Source organism: Phyllobates terribilis, unplaced genomic scaffold, assembly GCF_046119375.1.
Source record: "Phyllobates terribilis strain yellow unplaced genomic scaffold, ASM4611937v1 Scaffold_7__3_contigs__length_470593459, whole genome shotgun sequence".
NCBI lineage: Eukaryota > Metazoa > Chordata > Amphibia > Anura > Dendrobatidae > Phyllobates > Phyllobates terribilis.
In genome coordinates, this window is record NW_027362767.1 from 93,613,772 (window position 1) to 93,640,640 (window position 26,869).

Here is a 26,869-nt window from a genome sequence, read left to right on the forward strand (position 1 = left end):
GGTTTTAAATATTAACTAATACAAGTTATTTTTTCTCTTTTAGTACATACATTTTGGGACCCCACACTATATATTTTTTTGTATGGTTCTTTTACTTGCAAGGAAGAAACCTGCAGTGGTGCTGGGAAGATCTTCAAAGTATATTGTCTCTGAATCATCGAATCGTTTCAGAGAATAATATACCTGGCTGCAACGGTGCAGCCAGGTTTGGCCATGGCTGTGTGATGTCCTTGGTCGCAGCCCCTGTAACGAGACCACGTTTTGCTGCTATTCACAGAGCTGTACAAGTGAATGTGGTCGCTTTGTGACCCCGAGGTTCCCCCGAGGTTCCCCCGACAAGAAAGTCACAAGAAGTCAAACCTCGTTGGATATTTTGTGAGATGTTTGTCGCAGTAATCTCAGGGTTGCAATGCGACCTCTGTCACTTGTGTTGTGCTTCGATGTAGCAACGGCTCCTACCCAACCTTGGTGACATGACTGGTGTCGCGGCCATGCCGTGTCACCTAACCTTAACCATATGACATAACAAATAGTTGTCTGTACAGTAGTTTAACCTTGAATTGCCATCCATAGTATGTTTCAGCACTGACCAGACCTGTACACGAATGTGTGGTGTCGGCACATGTGTGTAACTCCTGCCATCATCTCCCCTTACAGGATTCCTGTCTTTATTTGGATTCCCAGTCTCTAGTGAACGCTCTGCATAACCTGCCTCTTCATCTGCGACTGAATGTGGAAGCTGATCTTGTTCAGGTAATTCCCACTTTATTCTGAGCAGAGGTAAGAAGATATTCATCAATGTACAATAATTTCCAAGATTAGATTATGGTAGATCTTATTCATCTTCTAATAATCAATTCCTGAGCTACCAGCAGCCCCAGACACTTAATTGAAGAAAAAGCAGTGTTATTTGATTTTAATAAAAGCATTTTTATTAACACTTCTTATGTGAAGCTGGAGGCTGTGAGATAGATAATGTGTTATCTTCAGATCTTACAATTATTACAGCCAGTTTTATACCACTTGCCTCTGTATTGGATTCTCAGCATGCCATTTCCTCTTCTGAATATTTTGCAAGTTCACTATCCAACCAATGAGATCACAGGGGCAGATATGCAACTGTACCTGAATATATTAGTGAAAACATGACTTTTATTACAATGCCACTCTCAGATTAATTTTTTTCTGGATGTTGTCATTTAGCAATAAGAGCATCCTTATTGCTAAATGACAAAGTGTTTACTTTGGCAATCCTTGCCAGAATAGCTGTATAATTCTTTATGAATTTTAACTTGATCCCGCCCACCTGGCCAGATTGACAGCTCCTGTGTCCCTCCTCCCTGCAGTTGTCAGTCAGGCTGGGTGTGTGACAATAGGATACACGTGGACTCATGAGCTATTCCATTGTAAAGCTGGACTCCTAAAATGCTCATCCTAATATCAGGCTTATTCAGACATGGATTTCCATAGTAAGCACACCAGTCTTATCAGGTTTATGAAATCGATTTAATAATGTATACTATTTGTATAGTAAAACCTGGTGCCAAATCCACTTTTAAGTAGGTGAGCAGAAGCCCATGGATAAATCTTAGGTCTAGGATCCAACATTGTGATATACAGCCACTAGAAAAGAAAGCTGTGTTGTTTTTTTTTTCCATTAATTTCTTAACCCTCTTAAGACACTGTATTGTATAGTGAAGCACTTTAAGTATGAATGCAATAAAGCACCGCTCCAGCGCTGCAGTAAAATAAAACTCGCTAGAGTGGTGCTTTAGAATCCTGGAAAGAAAAAAAAATTCTTATAAAAGTCGCACTTTTTTGCCTTCTCATCATTTCAGCTTTGCCTCCACTTGTATCATCAGCCCAGGTATGTAGGTAGCAAAATGGTGATAACTGGGTATTTGCATGTAGTATTTCAAACTGGAAAAGTTTCTTAAATATATTGTAAAATGTGCCGCTGTCAAATGTGTGAGAAAAAGAACATGTAAAATGTTGTTGAAAACTTTTGTAAGAAAATTAAATTACGAGTTTTGCAAATCACTGCATTTTCACTCAGAAATAAGAGATCCTGTCATTTGGAAAAATTAAATAATGCTGAGGCACTGACAGCGGAATGAATTGACTACTGAATAATTGATGGCAGAATGTAACAAACACAGAATTATTTCTTTATGGTAGGAAGAGCTGCCGCAGGAACTTCCTCCATTGTTAGGAAAGGGCATATCAAACGTGCCAGTTCTTACTGGTCAGGAAGGAAGTGGAGCTTCTGTGGCTTCAGAAAATGATGTTGCTTTACAACCAGAGACCAAGGCTTCCCCAGACCCCTCTCTACCAGCCCATGACGAGGAGCTGGACTTCCTGCTCAGCTTGAAATCTCCTGTCACCGAAAAAGCTGCCACATGTCCTGATGGGATCAGTGAGCCTGACCAGCAACGCTCCTGTGAGGAACAGGGTAAGGGCTCCGTGCACACGCAATGAGACAATTAGTGATGACTTAAAAAATTGTTAATTGCTGTGTAACAAAATCAGCAACTATAATAATGGATACGTCGCATCTATGCTTCCAAGTCATTGTGCATCACTGCAGTTAGCGGATTGTTTCCTCGAATAGATATATAAGACCGTGCCCACACCTAATAACCTCCTGAAATTCTCCTGTCTGCTTTGTGCCCAGTGGAGATTTATATGTTCTTTTGTGTTAAAGGCAGCGTCTGCTGTCAAGCGGTGTGCTGCTTCATCCATTAAACAAGACTGGATTTTAATAGCTGCCAGATCGTCTCCTGTTATATAGAAATCTCGCGCTGCATCCCCACATGCATGATTGATGAGCCTCTCTCAGTGTGCATTATTCAGAGTCTAGTTGAATGCCACATTAACCACTAAAGTAGTGCCAAGACAATATGTGTAAGCAGCTTTGTTTACCCAGGCTGGAAGTATTTCTCAGAAGGCAGATGACCTCTGAGGGACGGGAACCTGTGATATCAGTGAATTTCCTTCCTGAAACCATTTAATTGACAATTATTTGATCCCAATTTGTTTTAGCCAAGGATACATTTTACTAGATATTATAAATGTGTCAGTAAACAATGTTGTAACTACTTTAATGAAAAAAAAAAATGATGGTAAGGACCATATATGTGAGAGGTTATTACAGTCCTTTCTCTTGGCTGATATTTGTCGGAGATAGATAGCAGCTGATGAGTCACACATAAAAGCCAAGGAGAGGACGACACAAAAGGTTTTACAGGTCCTGGGATGAGCAATTCTATTAACACTGGTATTATATCAAAACTATGCTTTCATTGATTGATCTACCAGAGATCACATCATGTCATCCTGATTGTCTGAGGTGTGTGCTCCCTAAATGTTCACAGCATTTCTCTGTATAGTAGAAATGCGCTCAGGTAGTTGTCTGGTTATGAATTATATGTATACCGGCCAACATATTACATTTTTCTCTGCTTTCAACTTTGTTTCAGCAACCTCTCCCATGAAAGATGAACCTTGTGTATCTGCTGAGGAGAACCCCAAAGCTATAACCTCTGAGGATCTAGAGGACTGGCTGGATAGTATGATCTCCTAATGTCTTCTTGTACCTGTAAAGATGCGGTTAAGATGCAATAAAAATTCATGGTTTTTGTGAATCATTTTACTTTTTTCAATCTGGTCATACACTAGACATATCAGACGGTCATTTTCTAAACCACTTGTTGTTCATGGATGCTTTATGAAGTTTGTAGTTCTGGGTGATCCTAGAAGTTAAAGACTGATCTCTGTCTTAAAGGATTAGTTCCATTTGGCTTGACTGTGTACATTTAGGTAGACATTGTAAAAATGTTATTTTGCCATTTACATGATGTTTCCATTTCGTTCCACTATACTGATATCTGTATTTTCCTCTTTTATGGTTTACAAGTTGGTTTTCAATGGGACCAGCCATCGCTGCACTCTAGGAGCATTGGCTGAACATCATCAGTGTTTACAAGCTCTTTCCTGCTGAGCTTGCAAGCTCTATATTGCAATCCTGGCCACCTCTCTCCAGCCCCACTGTGCTTCCAATACTGCAGAGAAAAGGGTGCCTCATATATTGTTATTGGGAGCGCCTACAGTTCAGGCCATGCTGCTGGTCTGAACTGTTACAAGCAGGAGTGCTCACCCTCTCATCGACCAGAAATTGGGGAGGCTGGGGGGAGGCGCTCTGCATGAGAAAATGAAAACCTGGGATTTTATTGATGGAGTACACACATGAACTTTGGCACAAATCAATTTAAAAGTGTTGTCAATGGCTTCATGTTTAAACTATAAAAGAAATAGAATTTTACATCTGCCTATGTTCGGTGTCTCATTGTGTTTTGTGTCCTAAAAAAGCTGCTCAGTGACAATTAGTGGTCAAAATCTGTCTTTATGGATGGCAGAAATCACTAGTATATGGCAGCTTATGCCTCTCCTGCCATGATACTGAATGTTGTAGGTACAATCTACTGCCTTTCTCTACAAAACAAGGTCATGTATGATCAATGTTTTCTGGTAAATATACACTTAGTGGAAAATTGTATTTGTGTATTTCTTTGCCCCTTTATGTAGGCACGGAGTAGGAGGCAGTGCTAATCCTTGGTCTTATTAATATTGCCCTGCATCTTTCGTCTGCACAGTAAGACAAACAGCTCAGCTGGTTTATCATTTATTTATTGCGATGGGCACTTTATTGTATTTGAAGAAAAATGCATAAAGTTAGCAGCTTCACTACAGCACTTACCAATGACCAGAAAGCAGTGCTTTGAATTTGGCATAAGATTTCCATTTAAGAGAATATAATTTTAAGATACATTCCAGTTTCTTCAAATAACAGCAAACTGTCATTGAAAGAAAAACTAAATAGCAACTGAATGCAGTTTCTCATTTCGTACAGTAAGACAAAGAACAGCACAACTTTTGTGTATTTTGTCAATCTAATACTAACATGGAAAAAATATCTTGCATAGCTACGTCTACAGACGGTTAAGGCACTTAATCGATTAAGTTCAGGGTCGAAAAAGTGTTAAGAAGTAACTTTTCCCCTACTAACTTTACCTTCAACTGCCTGAAGTTCCACAAAATAAAGCTAAATACTATCGCCTTTCATAGACTAGACTATCTTACATAAGTAAACGTAAAGCTCTGAGAAACAGACGTACCCAGAAGCTAACCAGTAATACCAAAGGCCAAAGATGTTTTCAGCCTTGTTTATGTCCAGTTGAATTCTTTCAGGCTCCAGAGCACAAACATTCTCCGAAACAGATGCAGCAAACTTTGACTTGGTGTCTGTGACTAGCATCAGATTTGTGACATAATCAAAAGCCTCAATATCAAAATGGAAAAAGAATAAGAAGAAAAATTGCATGCTTCTCCAGACACAAAGTCCCATTCTACAGAATGGATGTGTCTGTCAGGTTTTGTGGGGTCAAACTGAATTGAATTTTGCTGCTACAGAGAGAACTGAGCAGTTGCTGTGAAGATAAATATTGTGCACTGGATGTATATTAGTTAGCCCTTTAATTCTCGGGCAGCCAGACTTCTGGCTTTTCAGTTAAAAGAACTCTGCCCATTAGTGTGAAAATCAAGAGATGCTGGGATGGGTGCAATCAGGCTGAATACCATTATTTGAGTTGTAAACTTTTTGTATAAGGTCCTATCTGGTAGCCTCTAAATAACATTGAGTTTTCTTTTCATTACACTTTTTAGTAACTTAACAAATGCACTATGGCTAATTGAGCATTACAGATCATCAGTTTATTGATGTACTGTGGTGGTGGTGGAGGTGATTATTAGTAGTTTTTTGATCTAGAAATCTGGTATTTCATTGCACATTTGCTATAGACCTGTGTTTTGTTGTACGAGTCATTGGTTTTAAAGAAATGACATGAATCCAAATGAGTAGATTGAGGTCTTGGTTGGGCAGAGCTGGTCTTTTCATAAATGTGTCCCACTGGGTGAGTATTGTTTCAGGTTCAGTACATGTCCAGCGGATCTGACTGATGGGTTAATACCAGGTTATTAACCAAGCTGGTCTTCATATTGCTTGCGGAAACAGTCACCAGCTGGGAAGAAGTCCCAACATCTCTCTTGATACATCTTCCAAACGTAAGATTCCTGCAGTAAATAGAAATCGTGTAATGAATTATGAACTCTTATATTCTGTGCTGCATAACTAATGTTCTTGTTTGTTCTGCTGCACTAGAGGTGGAAGAATTCAGGTGCTAAAGGGGCTGTGCTGCAAAAGTAAAGAACTATTTTCTTGGCTTTAAAGGGGTATTCCCATCTTCAAAATTCTATCACATTATGTAGTGGGTGTAATAATAATATTAGCAAATACCTCCAATTAGAAATGTAGTATAGTTCTTCAGATTCGCTATGTTACTTTCCCCATGTGCAGGGCATTGCAGAAGCTTAGGTATCCATGGTTGTGATCACTGATATAGTGACAATATTTAGTGATCGTAACCATGGATACCTAAGCTTCTGCAATGCCCTGCACATGGGGAAAGCGACATAGTGAATTTGAAGAACTGTACTACATTTCTAATTGGAGGTATTTGCTAATATTATTATTACACCCACTACATGTTGGGATAGGATACTGGAGATGGGAATACTCCTTTAACTTCTCTGATGATGATTTCTTACTTTTATTATAAGTCCTGAACCTAATGTATGGAAAACAACTGATTTCTACAACATTTAAAGTTTATTCTACTGAGATGTTATACACATTGTTGTAGATTAAATCCATAGGATGTTCTTCAGACAAGACCCCCAGGCTGTTTGGGTAAGTCAGAAACATTTATAGTATTGTAATTATTTATTCTCTATCGAAACTAAGCACAATCGCCTTTTTATATGTTATCTGAATGTACAAGTGTTGGAATGATACAAGTCTATTATTACATGTAATTTAATCCAACTCGAGAGATTTCTCAGAGATTAAAATGCAAAAAGGGCCTGGATGGTCTGTAAAGTAGTTGGTTAAAAGTAGACAAATAAATAAAATTGTGTGTAGGCGCTGGTAGGTGGGCCTGGATATTACATGCTGCGAGGGACAGACAACCAACCACAGGTTGACAATATTGGAATAGTACCAGAACAAAAGGTCTATAGCGGTTGATGGTCGCTAGACAAGAAGAGATTCTGACAAATAAGTAGAAATAAAAAAGACAAAATTTTATTAGGTAAATGTTAAAATAGGAAAACTTTAAAATGAGGCAATGGGAACCTCCAAAAACAGGGAGTGGACACACTCAAGGTACACTGCGTATGCAATAGACCGTAAATAATGCAGATAAGATCTATGCACCAGGATAACGCTCTCAAAGCAAATATAAGAATGACCAGCGTAATGGTCAAAGGATTTTATAGCTCAAATATAGCGCCAGTGCGACCTAACGAGCTAATTAATGTGACCTGAAGAATTAATTCATGGTACATACATGAATAAACAGTGAATCCCAAGTCTCAAATTACTGACAGCTGCTAGGTCCCCTGTAATTGGAGATATGTATCATTATTGAAGGTAAAAATATTATGTTTGAGGACATACTCCAGGAGGGTGAGGATTAATTCCACCAAAGCCGGACGCAAACTACTGGATTTTAAATAGAAAGCGGCAGCTCTTAAACCATCCTCATGTTTGATTGATGTATACAGGGCCTCCACATCAGCAGTAACCATAATCATATGGTCATCAAGGTAGAGGTGGTCAAGTCTCTGTAGGGCTGCTGTAGTGTCCTGTATGTAGGAGGGTAAAGAAGGTACGAGAGGCTTTAAATAATAATCAATAAATTGAGAGATGACCTCACAAAGGCCTCCATTCCCAGCTACGATGGGTCTACCGGGGGGGATCAATGGGATTTTTGTGAATCTTGGGGATCAAATAAAAAGTAGGAAGTTTGGGTTGCAATTTGCAAACAGTATCCAACATTTTTTTCGGGATGATCCCATCCTCAAAGGCCTTTTCCAGGATAAGTATGAAAACTGGTGAGGGGATTGAAGGTTCGTTTTTTTATAATCCGGCCGCATGACGTCATCAATCACGCCGGCCAATGGGATTATGTTCCCGCCTCCCCCTATGATACATAGGCTTATCCACAGCACCTCCCCTTGGCCCCTGATTGGCCCAATCTCACATTTATACCCCCCAAGCCTCCCCTTTGGTATGACACGCCCCGGAAGAAGCTACGGTGCGAAACGGCGTCCGTCGGGTGTGGGGAGGACCCCCTCTTCGGTCATCTGCGCTGCAGCATCTTCACTCCCAGGTAGTAACGTTTCTTGCCTCATGCCCCCTGCAGCCTACCTTACACCTAGGTTCTCTCCCCATTGCTTATATGTCTGCTTTGCCCTGACTCCCCAGATTTATTTATGCAGGTACCTATTTCCACAAATTAGGTGATGTATGTGGCTACACCTGTTACCGCATTTATACAGTGGTATCTGGGGCCCCTAGCAGCTGTCAGTAATTTGAGACTTGGGATTCACTGTTTATTCATGTATGTACCATGAATTAATTCTTCAGGTCACATTAATTAGCTCGTCATCAACCGCTATAGACCTTTTGTTGTGGTATTGAGTTTTTGAAGTTGTCTGACTTTATGCCTTTTGGACTTCTTTTTGATTTAATATTGGAATAGTCCAATTTTTAAAATGAAAATGCTTAAAATCTCCTGCGCTGGTAACGTTTAGGCCGTATAAAAGAAGGGGGAGGGTTTTTTTAGGGACAAGATATGAACAGTAGGAGAGGATGATAAAAAATGTTTTTATTTAGGATAGTAGATCTCACATAAAAATGACGTTAAATCACATTGAAACTTAAAATGTTAAAATAATAAATAGGGATTGATGGTGGGTCATTTGGTGTAGAGGCTCTGTGTGGATTCCTGGTGCTAGTGGCCTCATGGGTTTCTAGGCCAGTTTTAGAGGGGTTGTAGTCTGGATGGTTCCTAAGTGTAGAAAAAGGGGGGGGAGAGGGGGAAAGGAGGGGTTAATGACTAGATGGTTCCCCATATGGTTGGAGTAGCTGATCTCCCTAGTGGAAGATGTGATTTACCTGTTATCGGTCAGATTAGATTTCCAAGCCATCCACACTTGGAAATCTAATCTGATCGATAACAAGTAAATCACATCTTCCACTAGGGAGATCAGCTACTCCAACCATATGGGGAACCATCTAGTCATTAACCCCTCCTTTCCCCCTCTCCCCCCCCTTTTTCTACACTTAGGAACCATCCAGACTACAACCCCTCTAAAACTGGCCTAGAAACCCATGAGGCCACTAGCACCAGGAATCCACACAGAGCCTCTACACCAAATGACCCACCATCAATCCCTATTTATTATTTTAACATTTTAAGTTTCAATGTGATTTAACGTCATTTTTATGTGAGATCTACTATCCTAAATAAAAACATTTTTTATCATCCTCTCCTACTGTTCATATCTTGTCCCTAAAAAAAACCCTCCCCCTTCTTTTATACGGCCTAAACGTTACCAGCGCAGGAGATTTTAAGTAGTTGGTTAAAAGCCCTGTAATTTAATGAGCTGTAATTAGAGGGTCCCCCCACCTCATGGACACACAGGCCTCCATTCTGAGGCAAGAGTAAAGAGACTAGATGCATTGGTAGAGATATGGTGTTTGTTTTTTAAAATGACATTTAATAAGACTTACTAATAAAAATGTATACATGAACTCTGCACTGATGTTCCAATTTCAGATGCCCCCTCCCTATTCAGAAAGCTCTACTTTCATTGCCCATCCAATACAGCAGGGGTGGGGAATCTTTTTTTCCGCCAAGGGCCATTTGGATATTTATACCATCCTTCAGGGGCCGTACAAATTGCGCCCTAACTCCACCCACAAAGTACCTCCTGACGCTGGCACTGGCTTCAGGACATAATCTTTCATTGCATGCACCCCAACATTCAGTAGTGAACACTGCGTGTGCTCACAAAGCAAGAAGAAATTAATGGGACGGTGGCTGTCAAAATACAACTGCTAGCCAAGCACTGTGGTCCCTGGGAATCTGCCCGGGAGCAAAATAAAAGATCATCGAGGGCCATAAACGGCCCACAGGCCTGAGGTTCCCCACCCCTGCAATACAATCAGACAGACCACCCTCCTCTCCACATGTCAGTGATGTTCTCATTTGATGCAGGCTGTCTGGCTCAGTTCATTAGCTAAGGCAACCCCTTTCTTTTATGGCTCTTCCTGAACCATAAGAGAGCGTGTGAAATCAAGACAATGGAGCTAAGTTAATATAGAAAATATATTTGCAATATGGATTTCTAAAATTTGCAAATATACTTTCTATATTAACTTTGCTCCATTGTCTTGATTTCACATGCTGTCTTATGGTTCAGGAAGCGCCACAAGAGAAAGGGGTCGACTTAGCTAATGAACTGAGTTTTGTCACTTTACTCATATTCTCGGCACATGAATGTTTGCGGGCCTGCTGTGGGCCCATACACTCATGAGCTACTTTTCATTATTTTATACCAGTTGTAGGGAATAGTAAATATTGGTGCCACGCATAATTGCACAAACATTTGCCACATTTTTCAGTATACACCAGCGCTGCCACTTTTCTAAAAAATATGTGGGGCTTAGTAGATATGCCTGTCAGATTCATTATCACTTACATCAAATGAAAGTGGCATAAATTATAGCAGAATCCACTCCCGCTCCGAACAGGAAAAGATTTGTGATTGAAATGAACAGAAATCATTAAGAGATGTGTGCATGTTACTCCAGTAAAAAAGAAATGGCAGTCTTCATGAATTCATACCTTAGTATTTATCAGTTTCCCAGTTTTACTATTACTGCAGCATGTGATGATTGAACACAAGTTTACTGGACAGGCCAACCATAAGACATCTGTATTCTAAGCAGCCTTTGTTGCCATTTGTAAGGCTACATAGCTATACAGTAAGTGAGGGAGCTTTCCTTTTTATCTACAGATTTCAATCTTCTATTTAGGTGACCTGAATACTTACTCATAACTGGTTAATACTTAAAGGAAACCTGTCATTATAGTCATGCTGCCCGAACCACAGGCAGCATGAATCAGACATTGGCTGCACAATTGCAGCCAAGAATAATGTATTACTCCAAAACGCTGCTGGAATTTCAGAAAAAAACATAGTGCCAGTCTCATTTAGAGTGGCGTTATGCACACCACCAGTCTTAATGAGTGGCGTGTAGGAATAAGATGTGCCTAATTCATTAAGAAACGCATGCCATTTAACGCTGTGTCAGGCGTAATAGGCCTGACAGCCTCTCCAAGGCGGCAGGGGACCCCGTCCCTCCCAGTACCTTCCTATCTTTAGGTGCTGCTTAAACCCCCCCCCCCCCTCAATTTTACCGCCGTCCTTGCAGAGAACAAGTGTGACCTCCGTGGCCTCTCAGGCTCATTGCACATAAAGGTTCTCACTTTCCAGGGCTGTGGAGTCGGTAAGCCAAACCTCCGACTCCTCAATTTCAATGACTCCGACTCCCTCATACATGGCTCATGTTTAAGTGATAAATTTACTGTAGAACAGATTAATCTCAGCTAAAAGTATAGACCCTTAGATCAGGAATAGGACAGACATTTATAGGACATTTCAGAACTTTCCCAAATTATTATGAAAAAATATTCTCCACAAACTGCATTGACCTACTGTACCCAACTTATTATATATTTTTGGAGTCGGTCCATTTTATACAGACTCCGACTCCACAGCCCTGGTGCTTTCTGCGTTTTTTTTTCATCACAATTGTTTATTTTGCTCTTTTTCTGAATTAATAATGCCAAGTTTGTGGATATTTCATAGAAATAAGTGATGTTTTCTTAGAAATAGCTTGTCAGGCACATTGAGCCCGAACACGTAATAATAATCTATTATATGATAATATGATCCGCCAACGTTGCTTTTCTCTCTGCCAATGTGTTTCTTCTACTGAGCTTTCAACGTCTGAATCTGAGTGAACTTGACTCCAGTAGCAGGTAATTGCCTTACAATTAACTATTACTAAACATTAAAATTGGATAAAAAACTTATGTCCTGAAAACTGGAGGCTATTTGGTGGTGGTTAAGAAATTTGAGCACTTTTTGTTTTATTACTTTTATGGTTATTAAATGAGTTTTTTTGCATCTGATTTCGTATACTCGCTTTTAATACATCCCAAATGAAGGTCACTGATTACTTTTAGAGCCCTGAAATTGAGATAACTAGATATTATAGGAGATTTTCTAACTTGTGCCTGTCGCCTTGCGCCCAAACTCTGGTTCTCAGAGATGTGCCCGACGCAGGGTTAATGAATTAGGCACATGTTGCAAATAATGTGCGCCTCCACCAGAGATGCACTCTAATACAGGACTCAAGTACATTTCTGGCGACAGTTATGCCACTAAAGTGGAGTAAATGTTCATGAATTAGACAGGCAGACATAGCTACGCCATTCTTGCCCACACTCTGCCAATTTTGGCAAAGTTGGTCAGGACTGGCGTAAAAACCCCAAAAGTAGTAACATTTTTGTCCCACTTCTGAGTTGTGGAAAAGTTTTGCAACTTATCGATTTGGACCGGACAACCAATTTAATAAGTCTGCAGTCACTCCGTGTGACTGCAGACTTATGAATCCTCCCTGTGCACACACTGTGCGCTGCAGGGATTCGCTGGTTTCTGAGCCGGGATCGGAGGGTATGTATGAGTTATACATGCCCTTGGCCAGAACCCATCCAGTGGGCACGGCCTCGCTCTATACACTTGTATTGAGCGAGGCTGCCGCTCCGAATAGTGATGTGGCCGCTCAGTGGATGCAGCTTTGCTCCATACAATGGTATGTAGTGAGGAAGCGCCCACTAAACGGGCCCTGGCCGGGGGTATGTATAACCAGTGTCAGACAAGAGTGCCTGGGGCCCACAGGAGGAATTGATCCTCGGGACCCACCCTACAGCTATATGCAAATACCTGATAACCGATATCCCCGTTATAGTGGAGCATCTGCTGTAAATCACAGGCGGCTCCGGCACATCTGATGTGCACATGCTATAACTGGGATGTACAATTACTGTAGTTTGCAGTAAAGGGTTCTTTGGTTAAAACAAGTTATCACCGATCCAAGGACTCCACAGGATAGGTGATAACTTACTGATCATTTGGGTCCGAACATTGGAAACCACACTGATCGGAAGAATGGGGAAGTTTTATCCCTGACAGGACACTTATCCCCATTTAAAAATGCAGCGTCAGGTGGGATGTCTGACCGCAGCTCCATTCATTCTCCTTGGCGTTTCCAGAAAAAAAACAAGAACAGCCACTGAGGGAATGAATGGATCAGTGGTCAAGTCGCACATGAGCTCCAGTCTAATTGGTAGAATGTGGAGCTTTTATCCCCATCGGTGCGGGTCCCAGCAGTCAGACCCCCTTTAATCAACAATGCATCACTTATCCTGTGGAGAGGTGATTACTTGTTTTCCTCGGAGAACCCCATGTAAGTGCATCTTGTTCCAAGTATTTAATCACTAATGGAAATAAAGAATCTTCTCCTAATTAATATCAGAGAGAACAAATGACCGCCATACACAACACAATCCACTATACCAACACAAATAGTACCACATACAAGGGAGAAATACTGCCACACCACGGCTGGACTACATATTACCACTACATAGTGACCGAATAATACTACATACAAGGGAGAAATACCATGACCATACCAGATATTAACAGCATAAAGTGTCCAAATAATTCCCCATTATTTCTCCCCCCCACCTCCATAATTGCTCTCCCCCCACCTCCACCATCATTGCTCCCTCCCATCCCCATCATTGCTCTCCCCCACCTTCTCCAACATTGTCATATCTCCCCCACCTGCTCCGCCATCATTGCCATATCTCCCCCCCTCCACCTCCGTCATCATTGCAATATCTCCCCCCCTCCACCTCCGTCATCATTGCCATATCTCCCCCCACCTTCTCCGTCATCATTGCCATATCTCCCCCCACCTTCTCCGTCATCATGCCATGTATATCTCCCCCCACCACCCCCATTGCCATGCCATATATCCCCCACCATGTCATATCTCCCCCTACCTCCCCCACTGCCATGTCATATCTCCCCCCACCTCCTCAATCACCATTGCTCTCCCTCAAACTAAAAAAAAAACTTACCTCTCAGCGCATTCCCCCGCAGAACCATCCTCTCAGACCCTGTGTATAACGCATACATATACTCCGGTCCCGGCTCTGAAACTAGCGAATCCTCACAGTACACAATGCGTGCCCTGGAGGGATTCATAAGTCTGCAGTCACTCTGTTTATATAGTATACAGCAAAAGTGCAAAAGGTGACCACTATTGTGTTGGCCAGATACTGCTGGTTATACACTAGAAAGTAAACATGGTATACCTGATGTGGTGCAATAATGATGTAATTATGGGGGTATAGGATTCCCAAAGTGGGCGCACATTTTGGCAGGGCCCTGCATCAGGTATATTATGTTTCCTTTCTAGTGTATAACCAGCAGTATCTGGCCAACAAAATAGGAGTCACCTTTTGCACTTTTGCTATATACTCTGTGTTGACCCCTTGGGGAGCATACTAATAGGACTTAATCAGAATACTGATACATATGGCTATATAAAGTTATTATGTATTTTCCCATTGGTGGTACGCATGTCCCTTCTGCACATGCATGTCTCTTTTCCTACTATATAGTTCCATTTACCTATAAATTTTAACAATGTTTCAAATAAAAATTCTATTTTTTATATGATATCTAATGGTATTGGGGATTATTTGATCGTGTTTTTTTTTCCGGTTGTTGTGTCGGATATTTGTTAGCGATTATGTCCCTCTACTACGTAGTCTGCAGGTGCAGATAATTGGAGGTGTACTACCACTTATTAAATATTATGATGCACAGTCACCAGTTGAGTATTGTAATCTTTGTATACAGTGTATAGGTAGAAAGATGCCAATCAGTGGTGTGGGGTGGGGTTATACAGGGTTCAGCATTCAGAGAACTGCTAAATCTGCAGCAGAGAAAATAGTGATTTTATCAAAACTGCACCGAGCAGACTAGTAAGTGACTCATTGCTGGAATCGGGGTGTATGTCCCTACATCATGCTGCTCTCAGATTACATGACAAAAACCTGGTGACAGATTCCCTTTAATTGTTAGCTTGCAATTGAAAAAAAAAATGTAAAGAGGAGCTGCAGTGGAACCCTTACGTCGGTCATACCCATTAGTTTAATGATGTCCAAACCCGTCATTTTTGCATATGCATTGTAAGGCAGCACTAGTCATCATAATGGGGGATACTCGCTGCACCGGGTAAATCAAAGCACACCAGCAATGTCCTTCTGGTATTTCACAATGCTGCAGTTTATTGCACTTCATAAACCACAGTTCACCGGGTCCAACTCAGTGGCACGCCGACACACATATATATATAATGTTCACGAGCCAAGTGGCAGACCGGCCCACTTGCTCCAGGAACAGCCTTCAGCAAGGTAATAACATAGCAATGTCCATATTAATGTCCATATAACACAGGGTATTACCTTTGCCGTGTCTAGCTGCTGCAGTCCATTAGGCTTGCCACCACTGTGGCTTTGCAGCTTCCCAGGTAGGGGTCTCCAGCAGTCGTTCCCTCAAAGGCCACTGACATCCACACAGGATCCAGGCTCTGCCTTTCAGGACTCTTCATCAAAACCTCTGCCTTCCTAAGCCACTAGCATCCACACAGGATCCAGGCTCTGCCTTTCAGGCACCAGGCTTCACTCGGCCTCACTAGGCCTCACACGGTGGTGTCCCACACACACGGGAACAGGCCTTACGCCTCTCTCACAGAACACACCTGTCTCCCATCAAGCAGGGTTTATATATGCATCCCGTGCACACACATACACACACTGACAGGACCTTGCTGATGTCACAGTCATGTGATCAGACAGACATTCTGTGCGCGCAGGACCTGTGCTATGTCACAGTCATGTGACCAGTCACCTGAGGGGGAAGGTACATGGTCAGGTAAAACACATCCTGGACCATTACCGTAATGCCAGCAAGTCGCTGCATTACATATCCCCCCCTCTGTTCAAACTTGTGGGGTTGAACACATAATATACACAATCACTATAACCCCCAGCTCACATAGAGACCATGTACTTTACAATTGTGCTACTCAGCCCCTGGAACATTAGTCAACGACATTAGCCCATTCCTTAGGGACCTACCATTTGTCACTGTCACTGACTTCGTCAGGTCATCTTTCCGGGTCGTAACCTTGTCAGAGCTCCCCCGCTCCCAGCGGTCAGTTGTAACCTTGTCAGGTCTCCCCCGCTCCCAGCGGTCAGTCATAATCTTGTCAGACCTCCCCTGCTCCCAGCGGTCAGTCATACAGCGGTGTGACTCACATGCCCTGGTATCTAAGGTCCGGTTTGACTCCGTAATGTCCCGTCCTCTATTGGGTCGTTTGTATGGGCTGCTCAAACCTGAGTTACTGGAGGTCTCACTACCTCTAAACCCACGCCCACTACTCTCAGGACATCTTGAAAGGTCCCCAACTCCAGCTATAGCTGTTCTGTTATTTAGGGGGCCCTTTCCCTGTCTGGTCTCATAATTTCTAGACGGCTGCCATCTTCTGCTACTCAGATGATGCTGTCTATCCACTCGCAGTCTAGCGAGATTCAACTGTTCTACCTCTCGCAGGTAGGTCACTCGGTACTCCAACAGCATGCGCATATATCCCAGGCTTTCTTCTGTTCCTACAGCGGAGAATGATACCATGCCGTCTTCGTCTGGTATCCAGTCCTGACGATCACGTGGACTGCTTACTTTCCCCACACCAGACTTTTTGACCATCATCTGCATGGCTCGACCATTTCTCCCAACGAGCTTCCTCACCAGAACATGAGGCACCCGGATGACCTCTTCACGCATACTGTGAGCTTTCCTCATCAACTCCAGTTGTCTAACGGCTTGTTCCGTCTTCAACCGGAGAAACCGCTTCGTGCGAATACATCGCCAGTGCATGTCACTTAGGATAGCCACCCTCTTCACTGTGACTTCGGTCGTGGGCAGGACCACCAGCTGTTTAGCTTCTGAGGTCAAGTACACCTTACAGGCTCCCACGGCCTTCTTAAACTCCTCATGCACGGACTCACTGGTGCATTCTTCCCTCAAATCCTCGGGTACATCTACGAGGCACTTGTACCGAGACGTTTCGGTCTCATCAGGGGTTTCCAGACGATCCACCAGCTCAGGTTTCAGGGCCAACTGACCTCCAGCTTCTTCACCCTGTATGCTTCCCCTGAGCTGACTCACAGCTACAAATTCACGAATTTTCGTCTTGACCACTTCCATCTCATATTTATCTGTGGTTAACACTCTCTTAGCTCTCCTCAGGTCCACCTTCTCATGGTATAAAGGAGTGAGTGCAACGTGTTCGCCCTTTTCCTTCTCCAAGAAGGCCTCGTTCACTGAGTGATACTTTGTCACGCGACTTTTGAGCCCAGAAACTTCTTCCTCTAGCTCCGCCACTCGCCTCTCAGCGGCCCGTCTCTGAAGCTCTTCCAGCAGCAGAGCTCTCTCAGACCCCTCCATCTCCATTGCGCCCACTCGGCTCTCAATAGCCAGTCTCTCACGCTTCTCTTGCGTCCACTGGGCTTGTAGCAACTCCTTGAGCTGCTTGATCTCGGCTCCGACATCCACCGAATCCTCCGAGCCCACATCACTCGAGGAGGTATCTGCTTCATACCTCCCATCACCAGCGGTCAACTCCTGGCCCTGGTCTGTGGCTTTTCCGATGGACTCCTCCATCTTCTCTCGCTCGGCTTCCATCTTGCTGACTGTTTCCTTAAGGTACGTCTCCGCCTTCTGGAGAGTATCACAGGACATCTGTAGCTCCTTCACCTGAGCTTCCAGATCTAGGGTCTTTCCCCAGAGATCATCATTCTCCTCACGGGTGTCTTTGCAGAGTGGTCTCAACCACTTGGCGCACTTGCTCTGCACCCGCCTTATCCTCCTCTAGGTTTTTCTTCACCTTGAGGAGATCCTCATAATCTCTCTTACTCTGTTGCAGTTCCCTACTGCGTTCACCACACTCCTTCTTGGAGTCACACAGCTCCTGGTTGAGCTGTTTGCTCAGTCGTTCTAGGATTTGTTCGCGTCCAGAAACACCATCCTGCCGCACCTCCTTCTCAAGCTTCAACTGCAAAACCTCTTCCTTGATTTTGCGGCGGTCCTCCTTAATTGCGTAGAACATTTCCTTCCACTGGTTAATTTCCTCGTTGCTTCCCTTTAGATCTCGCTGTAAGTTCTTCACAAGCTGGTGTATTTTCTGCTGTTCAGACTCCAGGATCAACTGGTCTGAGGACACGTTCCCCAGGTTTTCACATAATTGCTGCACGTCACTCTGACCCTGCTGGCCGATAGGCTCCAGCTCTTGGTCACGACTGGCCGCCTCCTCTTTCAGGGCTGTCAGATCCTTCTGACTCGGTACCGTACCAGAGGTTGCTATTGGCAACGTCACCTCCTCTTCTACCTCTAATGGAGGATCCACACTTAAAGCAAAGGCACACAGTACTACATCCTCTTTATTTTCATTTTCAGCCAAGTCTACAGGAGCAACCTTTTTGTGGCCCTTGCGCCGTCTACGAGATGGGGACTTTCTCATCTCGTCTAGCTCCTCCTGACTGACCTCTCCTTCTACTTTCGTAGTGTCACCGTCAGCTACGGGGTCTGTGTCACTCCCCATGGTGCTGTGGACTAACAGGTCACCTCCCACTTTGACGTCACCCCCTTCTACTGGACCTACCCCGTTATCAACGGTCACATTGTCATTTTTAGGAGGTACCAACCCACCACTAGTAATTTTTTTTTTGATTTTCTATCCTCCACGCTGTTTTGAACAACCGCCCCTTTTTTAAGACTCCGCCCCCTTTTTGACAACCACACCGGCAGGGAAATTTTTACAAGAAAAATCAATAATAGTCTTAGGACTCAGTTCACAACAGCTCTTACCACCTCCCCGGGCACTCTGGGACAACACTGGCACCCCCGGAGAGTTCATAGAATGGTCCACTGTCGCCATTCCATATGGTGCCCACCGCTCCTGTGGTTCCTGCACCATGTCCAGTTTCATGTCCAGTAGACGTTTCTCAAATACCTGCTCCGGTTTTAACAGGCACTTTAATCGCTCTAATCGCTCAATAGCTTCAGACTCAGTTGCTGCTCCTTTCAGAGCCATTTTTATCTGCTCCTGCATTTCCTCAGGACACTATTCACACACCGCTCTCCCCGGAAAAATTTTCGTGGCCCCGCCGAGCCACAGCAAAACCGGATTTGAGTGCGACAACAACCTTCGCAACCCCACCGAGTTGCAGCCAGATGCTTTAAACTTCGTGAGCCCCGCCGAGCCACAGCAAACCAGGTTTGAGTGCGACGACAATCTTCGCAACCCCACCGAGTTGCAGCCAGATGCTTTAATCCACACTTGTCGTCCTGTGCCGTTGCCCCTAGCAACCGGGCTGCAGTCGCCCGCATTCTCCACCATATGTAAGGCAGCACTAGTCATCATAATGGGGGATACTCGCTGCACCGGGTAAATCAAAGCACACCAGCAATGTCCTTCCGGTATTTCACAATGCTGCAGTTTATTGCACTTCATAAACCACAGTTCACCGGGTCCAACTCAGTGGCACGCCGACACACATATATATATGTAATGTTCACGAGCCAAGTGGCAGACCGGCCCACTTGCTCCAGGTACAGCCTTCAGCAAGGTAATAACATAGCAATGTCCATATTAATGTCCATATAACACAGGGTATTACCTTTGCCGGGTCTAGCTGCTGCAGTCCATTAGGCTTGCCACCACTGTGGCTTTGCGGCTTCCCAGGTAGGGGTCTCCAGCAGTCGTTCCCTCAAAGGCCACTGACATCCACACAGGATCCAGGCTCTGCCTTTCAGGACTCTTCATCAAAACCTCTGCCTTCCTAAGCCACTAGCATCCACACAGGATCCAGGCTCTGCCTTTCAGGCACCAGGCTTCACTCGGCCTCACTAGGCCTCACACGGTGGTGTCCCACACACACGGGAACAGGCCTTACGCCTCTCTCACAGAACACACCTGTCTCCCATCAAGCAGGGTTTATATATGCATCCCGTGCACACACATACACACACTGACAGGACCTTGCTGATGTCACAGTCATGTGATCAGACAGACATTCTGTGCGCGCAGGACCTGTGCTATGTCACAGTCATGTGACCAGTCACCTGAGGGGGAAGGTACATGGTCAGGTAAAAAACATCCTGGACCATTACCGTAATGCCAACAAGTCGCTGCATTACAGCATCTAATGTATGTGAGAGCCTCCTCATACCCATTGGACCTTTTTTCCCTCAATCTTTGTTATGTGTGAAGATCAGAGGACATTTAACAGCCGTAGTTGGAAGATATAAATGTTCCCTTAGCCACAACACTGTAGGATAGTGTAAGATTGCTGCACAGGGTCCCCCTCTTCACTTCATGATTCTCGTTTTTAGCAGTACTCCTCTTGTCTTACGTAAACACTTTGATTTGTATATAAAAGAGAATTGCGTTCATCTATATGCAAGCTTTATACCCTGTTGGAAAGTGCATCTATTAACTATTTAAGGTCAATTTTAACAATACATATTTTAGTCATTTCTTGTAGCTGTACGTCTGGTTTGACTTAGACAAGGAATTAATATATACAATTAAATAGAGTGTATGCAACTTTATCTAAAAGAGTAATGTAATATACCAACCTGGCCAGTGTGTTCTGTCTCATCCTTATTAATGATATACATGAGGAAGAACCTGTAACAAGCACAGAGACAATCATATGAATTGAGAAGATAAGATGTGGATTAATGAGCACTGCCTGTCGTTACTGTTAATGAGCATTTGTTGTAGATAAGGCAAGTAAGGTAAGAGCATTTTACTATGGGTTAATACAGATCCTGTTTACTAAACGGACGAAAATTACAAAGAGATATTGGGTTCTCATAATTGAGGTTAAAAGCTAAAGACCACAGGGGAGATTTATCACTGCAAATTACCCAGAATTCTGACGCAACTGTGCCACACCAAAAACTGTCTACTACAAGGTCAGGCAACTGAGAGTTGACGTAAACCTATAGCAGCAAATTTATCACACCACAACAACCACTGATAAATCAAGTGCATTTTAAGACTGTCTAGCTTAAGTTTGCACTGTTTAAGAATTAGACAGTATTGATAAATAGGCCTTAATGATATTACTCTATTTTCTCCTATTTAATCTTCCTTTTTGAATACTTGGGAAAGTGCAAAATGTTTATAAGAAGCCTTCAGCTAGAGTTAATGCCCCAGCAAGCTGACTGTTAGGATCAGGGAGATCTTAGAAACAATCATGCCCGTAGGTGAGAGGATAGAGAGTATAAGAGGGATAGTTGCTGGAAACACAATGAGTTTTTTTTTCTTGATATCCAAACTGATATGTTTTGCATCAGATGACAGGAGTGGTGACAGCTTATGCCCCTCAGAGAGACTTTTGGACCAGTAACACTTTATGGATGTATCTAGCTGCAGTAAAAAATAAGAAAGTAAACTGAATCCATGAGAAATTTGTAGATATCCAGTAGGAATTAACATCTGACACCTGTGGCCACACAGTTTCTCTTTGAAAAGGTCAGTGTGAGTGAAAGCTTCCAGTTTTCTCTTAGTCTGCAAGTGAACTGCTTAAAGGAGATTTACATTCTTTGCCATCTGCGATCTTCACCGGATTTGTTCTCGGTCTCCTCCTTTATCCCTTCAGTGATTTACAGTGTGTGATAGAAATATTATGGTTAAAACTAAAGTTGTATTTGGTATGAAGCAGAACCCTAATGTTAATCAGAGGTCACTTTTTACTTTATTAAAAAAAGTGTACCTGCAGGGGTGTCTATAGAAATTATGGCGCTTTAAAGCAAAAATAGGGACATGTATTGTGGCACTTAAACAGTAATCTTGCCCTGTTGACGCCACTTAATGGAAACCATCAAAGGGGTGATGTAGTGGGTAAGAACACGGAGTATGATGCCAACAGAAAAATGCCCCGCACACACAGGATGATAACCTCACAGTAAATTCTCCCCCACAGTACCCCCTACACTTTCAGTATGATGTCCCCACACACACCTTATGAGGCCTCCATCCTACAGTATGATCTCTCCACAGCCTCCCACAAAGTATGATTTCCCTTCACACACCAGGTGATAGCGTGGACTGCTGCTAATAACGGTACACCACTATGGACTAGTGTTGAGCGGATGTGCTCGGATAACGTGTTATCCGAGCATGCTCGGTCTTATCAGAGTATCTTTGGCGTGCTCGTCTAATATGTTTGCCTCCCTGCGGCTGCATATTTTCCGGCGGCAAACAGATGCAACATACGGGGGGATTGCCTAACAAACAGGCAATCCCCACATGTGTTGCGTCTGTCTACCGCCGGAAAAGATGCCGCCGCAGGGAGGCAAACATATTAGACGAGCACGCCAAAGATACTCGGATAAGACCAAGCATGCTTGGATAACACATTATCCGAGCACGTTCACTCAACACTACTGTGGACTTATCATTTTGGGTAACTTTGATGAATAGGTTGTTGTGCTCATACATAAGGAATAACACTATTTTTTGGCCATTTTTTGACTTAGAGCATGCAATAAGGAAAACTGCAGGATACATCCCTAATTTTCAGTTTTCTCTGAGCTGGTGGGTGGAGACTAGATGCTACGTCTTCTATACACAGTACACACAGATGCTCTTTAGTGTAGCGCTCTGAAAAAAAGCAGCAGCAACCGTTCACCACTCATCAGTGTAGATGATGAGTTCAGGAGGCAGAGGAAAGAAGCTAATTTCTCTGATAGGATATATTACAATGTTTCTTTAAATCAATAGTACTGTGTTCCCACTGAATTTTTTATTATAATTGGCAAAAAAACTTAATGAGGTATGTTTTTCTATTGATTTTTAGCGCTGAATTTGTCATTTTGCATCAATCATTTTAACAAAGCATATACACATAACATGGCTTTAGAAAATTATCACACATCCAGTTTTATAAAAACCAAACTACGAGCTAACTGCTAGAGATGATTGAATCTTTTGAAATTTAAATTTGCATGCTTTTTCCAAAAAATGTGATTCAAAATATTTAGCAAGTACTGCTAAGCCTTTAATTGACCAGAAAAGTTGTGTAACATTCTGAGGTCTCCTAGGACTGTAATGAAGCCAATTTTGAGCTCTTTTATGCAAACAAACCTTTAGAAATGTCAACGTGACCCTGTTTGGGGACTAGCAAGAGATATCTTTGATTGCTTTTTCACAAATTATCAAAAATTCTCTATTTTGGAATCATCATCACGCTTGCTGTTTAGTTATAGAAGAAGCAATAGTTTCTTAACAAGTTGCACACTATCCCTATTTTGTGATCCGAGAGGGGTCTACTGGTCAGCTGTGCGATTGGCATGCGTCCAAGCAAGGACATGGCTTATCCTAGTAATATGCCAATTTGGACTCCCTTTAGAAAGCTGGAAAAAAATTCCCCCATTTTGCTTTTATATTGAGGGTCTAAAAGCATGGGTATCCAAAAGGCATCCCTTTGCTTGATGGTAACGATATGCCTGTTTACTCACAATCATTCCAGCATTCAACCTATGAGGGGTGTAACGATCACGGTCAGAGAGGGTGCAACTGTGACCGGGCAAGTGTGGGAAGTGGGCCTGCCAACACCAGCAGCTATTTAAGCTGGATGTGTGTCCGAGGATGCACATTCAGCTGAAGTGTATTGAGGCGCAGAGACCTGCTGGGTCCCTGCAGCACAGTACACATCGCCAGCCAATCAGGAACTAGTAGCTGACATCAGCATGCAGCGCATGGCAGTGACGTCATACGTCACACACAGCAGGCACACAGATGTCAGCTGCCGGCCTCCGTGCCTGCTGGAGACTAGGACACTGCTAGATTTGTGAGTTGAACGTTGAATGTTTTTGGGGTTTTTTATGCGTTAAAGAACACAAGCATAATGGGGAGATCTATACCAAGAAGGATGCCGAGGATGGGGGCATATATACCAGGCTGGGGAACAACATAATGGGGAGGAGCAACACGTATTTTATGTCCTTATTGGATTTAGAATACTACAAGGGCCCATACATCTGACCAACATGTAGGAGGGGGGTCTAAATGTTGCATGGGGGCCCATGGAACTCTAGTTACGCTATTGCAGATTGCCATGCTTGAAGCCATCCAGTGTGGGATTTGCTGCTTGATGCACAGCAGCAACTCATCCTTTGTATGGCTTTTGTCCGCCATGACCTTAAGCTGTAAAACCACTTGACAGCGCTTTCATATTGATAGTACTTAAAGAATTAAAAAATTGGTTCAATTAAATTCAGAGGCATCTCTTGGCACTATTATTAATTTTATTCCATTTTATCTGTTCTTTAGCACTGCAGTAGTGCGCCACACTCTGTTTATAGTAATTCCCCACTGTTTTAGGCATTTCTCTCCTCTTTTCTAATGATGAGCGGTGTCTCCTGACCTCTTCTTAGACTGTAAAATTCTGAAATGGCAGCTGCTTTCCCTGATCTTCTAATCTTCTATTGTGTCTATGATCATCCCTCCTGGTTGACCGACTGTTCTACACCATGTGATGTGATATCTCCACGGCATAATGAGACATCCTGGTAGGCTGCGCCCGGCGTCATGTGCGCCTGCTGTCTGGCTGATGCAGACCTCAGCAATGTGTGAAATGGCACTGTGCATTTTTGGAAATTTTTGGGATTCTCTGGAAATGGCAAATGTCACTAAATTCAACTCTTAAGTCAGTTGGCAGTGGATCGATTTGATCATCTCTGCTAAATACGTGAAATAATATTTTCTAGAAATGTTCTGTTTAGGAGTATAATAACCACACCCCAAAATCACAGCAAATTTTCATATACAAACAACTGAATACTTACAGATAGTTAGCTAGGTTGTGTTCTTGTAAAGTGTGTGTTTCAAAGCCATGCGGCGTCGTATCAAAGTAATCATTTCCAATTCCACAAATGAAACATTTTGTCTGGATAGATAAGAATAGAACATGATGAGAGATCAGGATGTCACACAGATGACATATGCTATATGAAGAGTTTCATCATACCTCCATATCTTCTCTGACTTGTTCCTGTTGATCTCTCAGTTCCCCAAAAGCATCAATAATCAAACCTGTTGCAGAATAGAAAGGAAGTGTGATATTCCATATCCATTAGATTATAATGTTGGTGGTAGTTGTGGTGTTAGATTTTATTGTGACAATATAATACACAATTATATGATGTCTCTCTTCTTTCAAGTGCTTGGACATAGTTTGGTGCGGCCGCAACCTACGCTATCCTAAATAATGATGATTCAACATACACTTCTGACCAATGCTATTACATTTTAGGGCTGAATTTTAATAGCGTTAGTCATTAGTGTATGGTGAATTATTATTATTTAGGATAGCGTAGGTGCGGCCACACCAAACTATGTCCTAACACCTGAAACAAGAACGATTACCAATGGGACAGCTGATTAAATGAGGATCACTATGATATAATTGAGAAAAAGTATATTATATTGGATTGTCCTAAAACAAACTGACCCATGCAAATTTTTAATATATTGTTCCTTTTTTAGTAGTTAATTAAAACTTATATTTTAGTAGTCTTGAGTTAGGGTTCTATTTGCCTCTGGCAATTTGTAATAGATTTTATTGTGAATCATATTCCATAGTAAAGTTTCTCTACCATTTAACATACTATGTACTTGCTGGCACTACTGAAAAAGTGAAAGCCTTATTGTATGCTAGTGAATAGATAGAAAGGATGCCTGTTAATATTCTTGCTAGATGACAGCTGAGGTGCATAGTGTCCTAGAAAAATGAACTTACTTACCTTGAATAATGGCAAGAAGAATGACAATGACAAAGAAGAAGAAGGTGATGTCAAATACAATACGATACATCTCATAAGGGTCGCCAGCAGGGTCCTCAATCTCATCTCCAATGCCACCTCCAGCTCTCACCCCGACGTACATGTGGAACAGATAACACTGTTGGAGAGCCACATTCTAATTAGTCTGGTTTCCATCATCATTCAGCCCAAAGCACCCAACTGGGAAGAATTACATAGCAACTTCTAAAAGGTAATGTCATGCAAGTAATTTGCCATAAATAAATCTTAATTGCATTCTTAATTGTTAATGCACTGACGCACAGTAATAAACTGAGAGCCCAATCTATCGCTCTTTATATAAACACTAGTTTGGAGTCACGTTCATTACATTCTGTGCTTCTATACTGTAACCTGGAGGTTTATACATTCATATGTTGTCCTCTAGCCACAAGTACTATATGTAAAGTGACTACCATTAACTAACTTTTTCTTTTTATCTAAACAGGTTAAAAAATTCTGCTTTGATAAGTGTAACTGTTGTTTTATATGTATATAATGCAAATAGCTACCAATCGGAGGGGGACTCTCTCTTGAGACCTTCATCTATCGCTAAACACTGCTCTTGTATGCAGCGATCGCTAAACACTGCTCTGGTGTGCAGCGATCCCTAAACACTGCTCTGGTGTGCAGCGATCCCTAAACACTGCTCTGGTGTGCAGCGATCCCTAAACACTGCTCTGGTGTGCAGCGATCCCTAAACACTGCTCTGGTGTGCAGCGATCCCTAAACACTGCTCTGGCGTGCAGCGATCGCTAAACACTGCTCTTGTGTGCAGCGATCGCTAAACACTGCTCTTGTGTGCAGCGATCGCTAAACA

General features: G+C 42.7%; 2 protein-coding genes across 11 annotated transcripts in view; one reads left to right on the top strand and one right to left on the bottom strand.

Moving 5' to 3' along the window:
* AVEN (apoptosis and caspase activation inhibitor) overlaps positions 1 to 4,256 on the top strand; it is a 542,539-nt gene extending 538,283 nt beyond the window's left edge. Inside the window, exons 4-6 of the mRNA XM_073639004.1 lie at positions 658 to 753; positions 2,179 to 2,452; positions 3,480 to 4,256. Coding sequence (XP_073495105.1) covers positions 658 to 753; positions 2,179 to 2,452; positions 3,480 to 3,583 — 474 coding nt within the window. The 3' untranslated portion in view covers positions 3,584 to 4,256. The remainder of the gene's footprint in view (positions 1 to 657; positions 754 to 2,178; positions 2,453 to 3,479) is intronic.
* Positions 4,257 to 5,747: 1,491 nt separating this feature from the next.
* RYR3 (ryanodine receptor 3) overlaps positions 5,748 to 26,869 on the bottom strand; it is a 786,940-nt gene continuing 765,818 nt past the window's right edge. For all 10 annotated transcript variants that reach the window (XM_073638993.1, XM_073639000.1, XM_073639001.1 and 7 more), the window contains 5 exons: positions 25,993 to 26,149; positions 25,218 to 25,282; positions 25,036 to 25,136; positions 20,815 to 20,866; positions 5,748 to 6,129 (listed from right to left, as the gene is read on the bottom strand). In XM_073638993.1, coding sequence (XP_073495094.1) covers positions 6,034 to 6,129; positions 20,815 to 20,866; positions 25,036 to 25,136; positions 25,218 to 25,282; positions 25,993 to 26,149 — 471 coding nt within the window. In that variant the 3' untranslated portion in view covers positions 5,748 to 6,033. The remainder of the gene's footprint in view (positions 6,130 to 20,814; positions 20,867 to 25,035; positions 25,137 to 25,217; positions 25,283 to 25,992; positions 26,150 to 26,869) is intronic.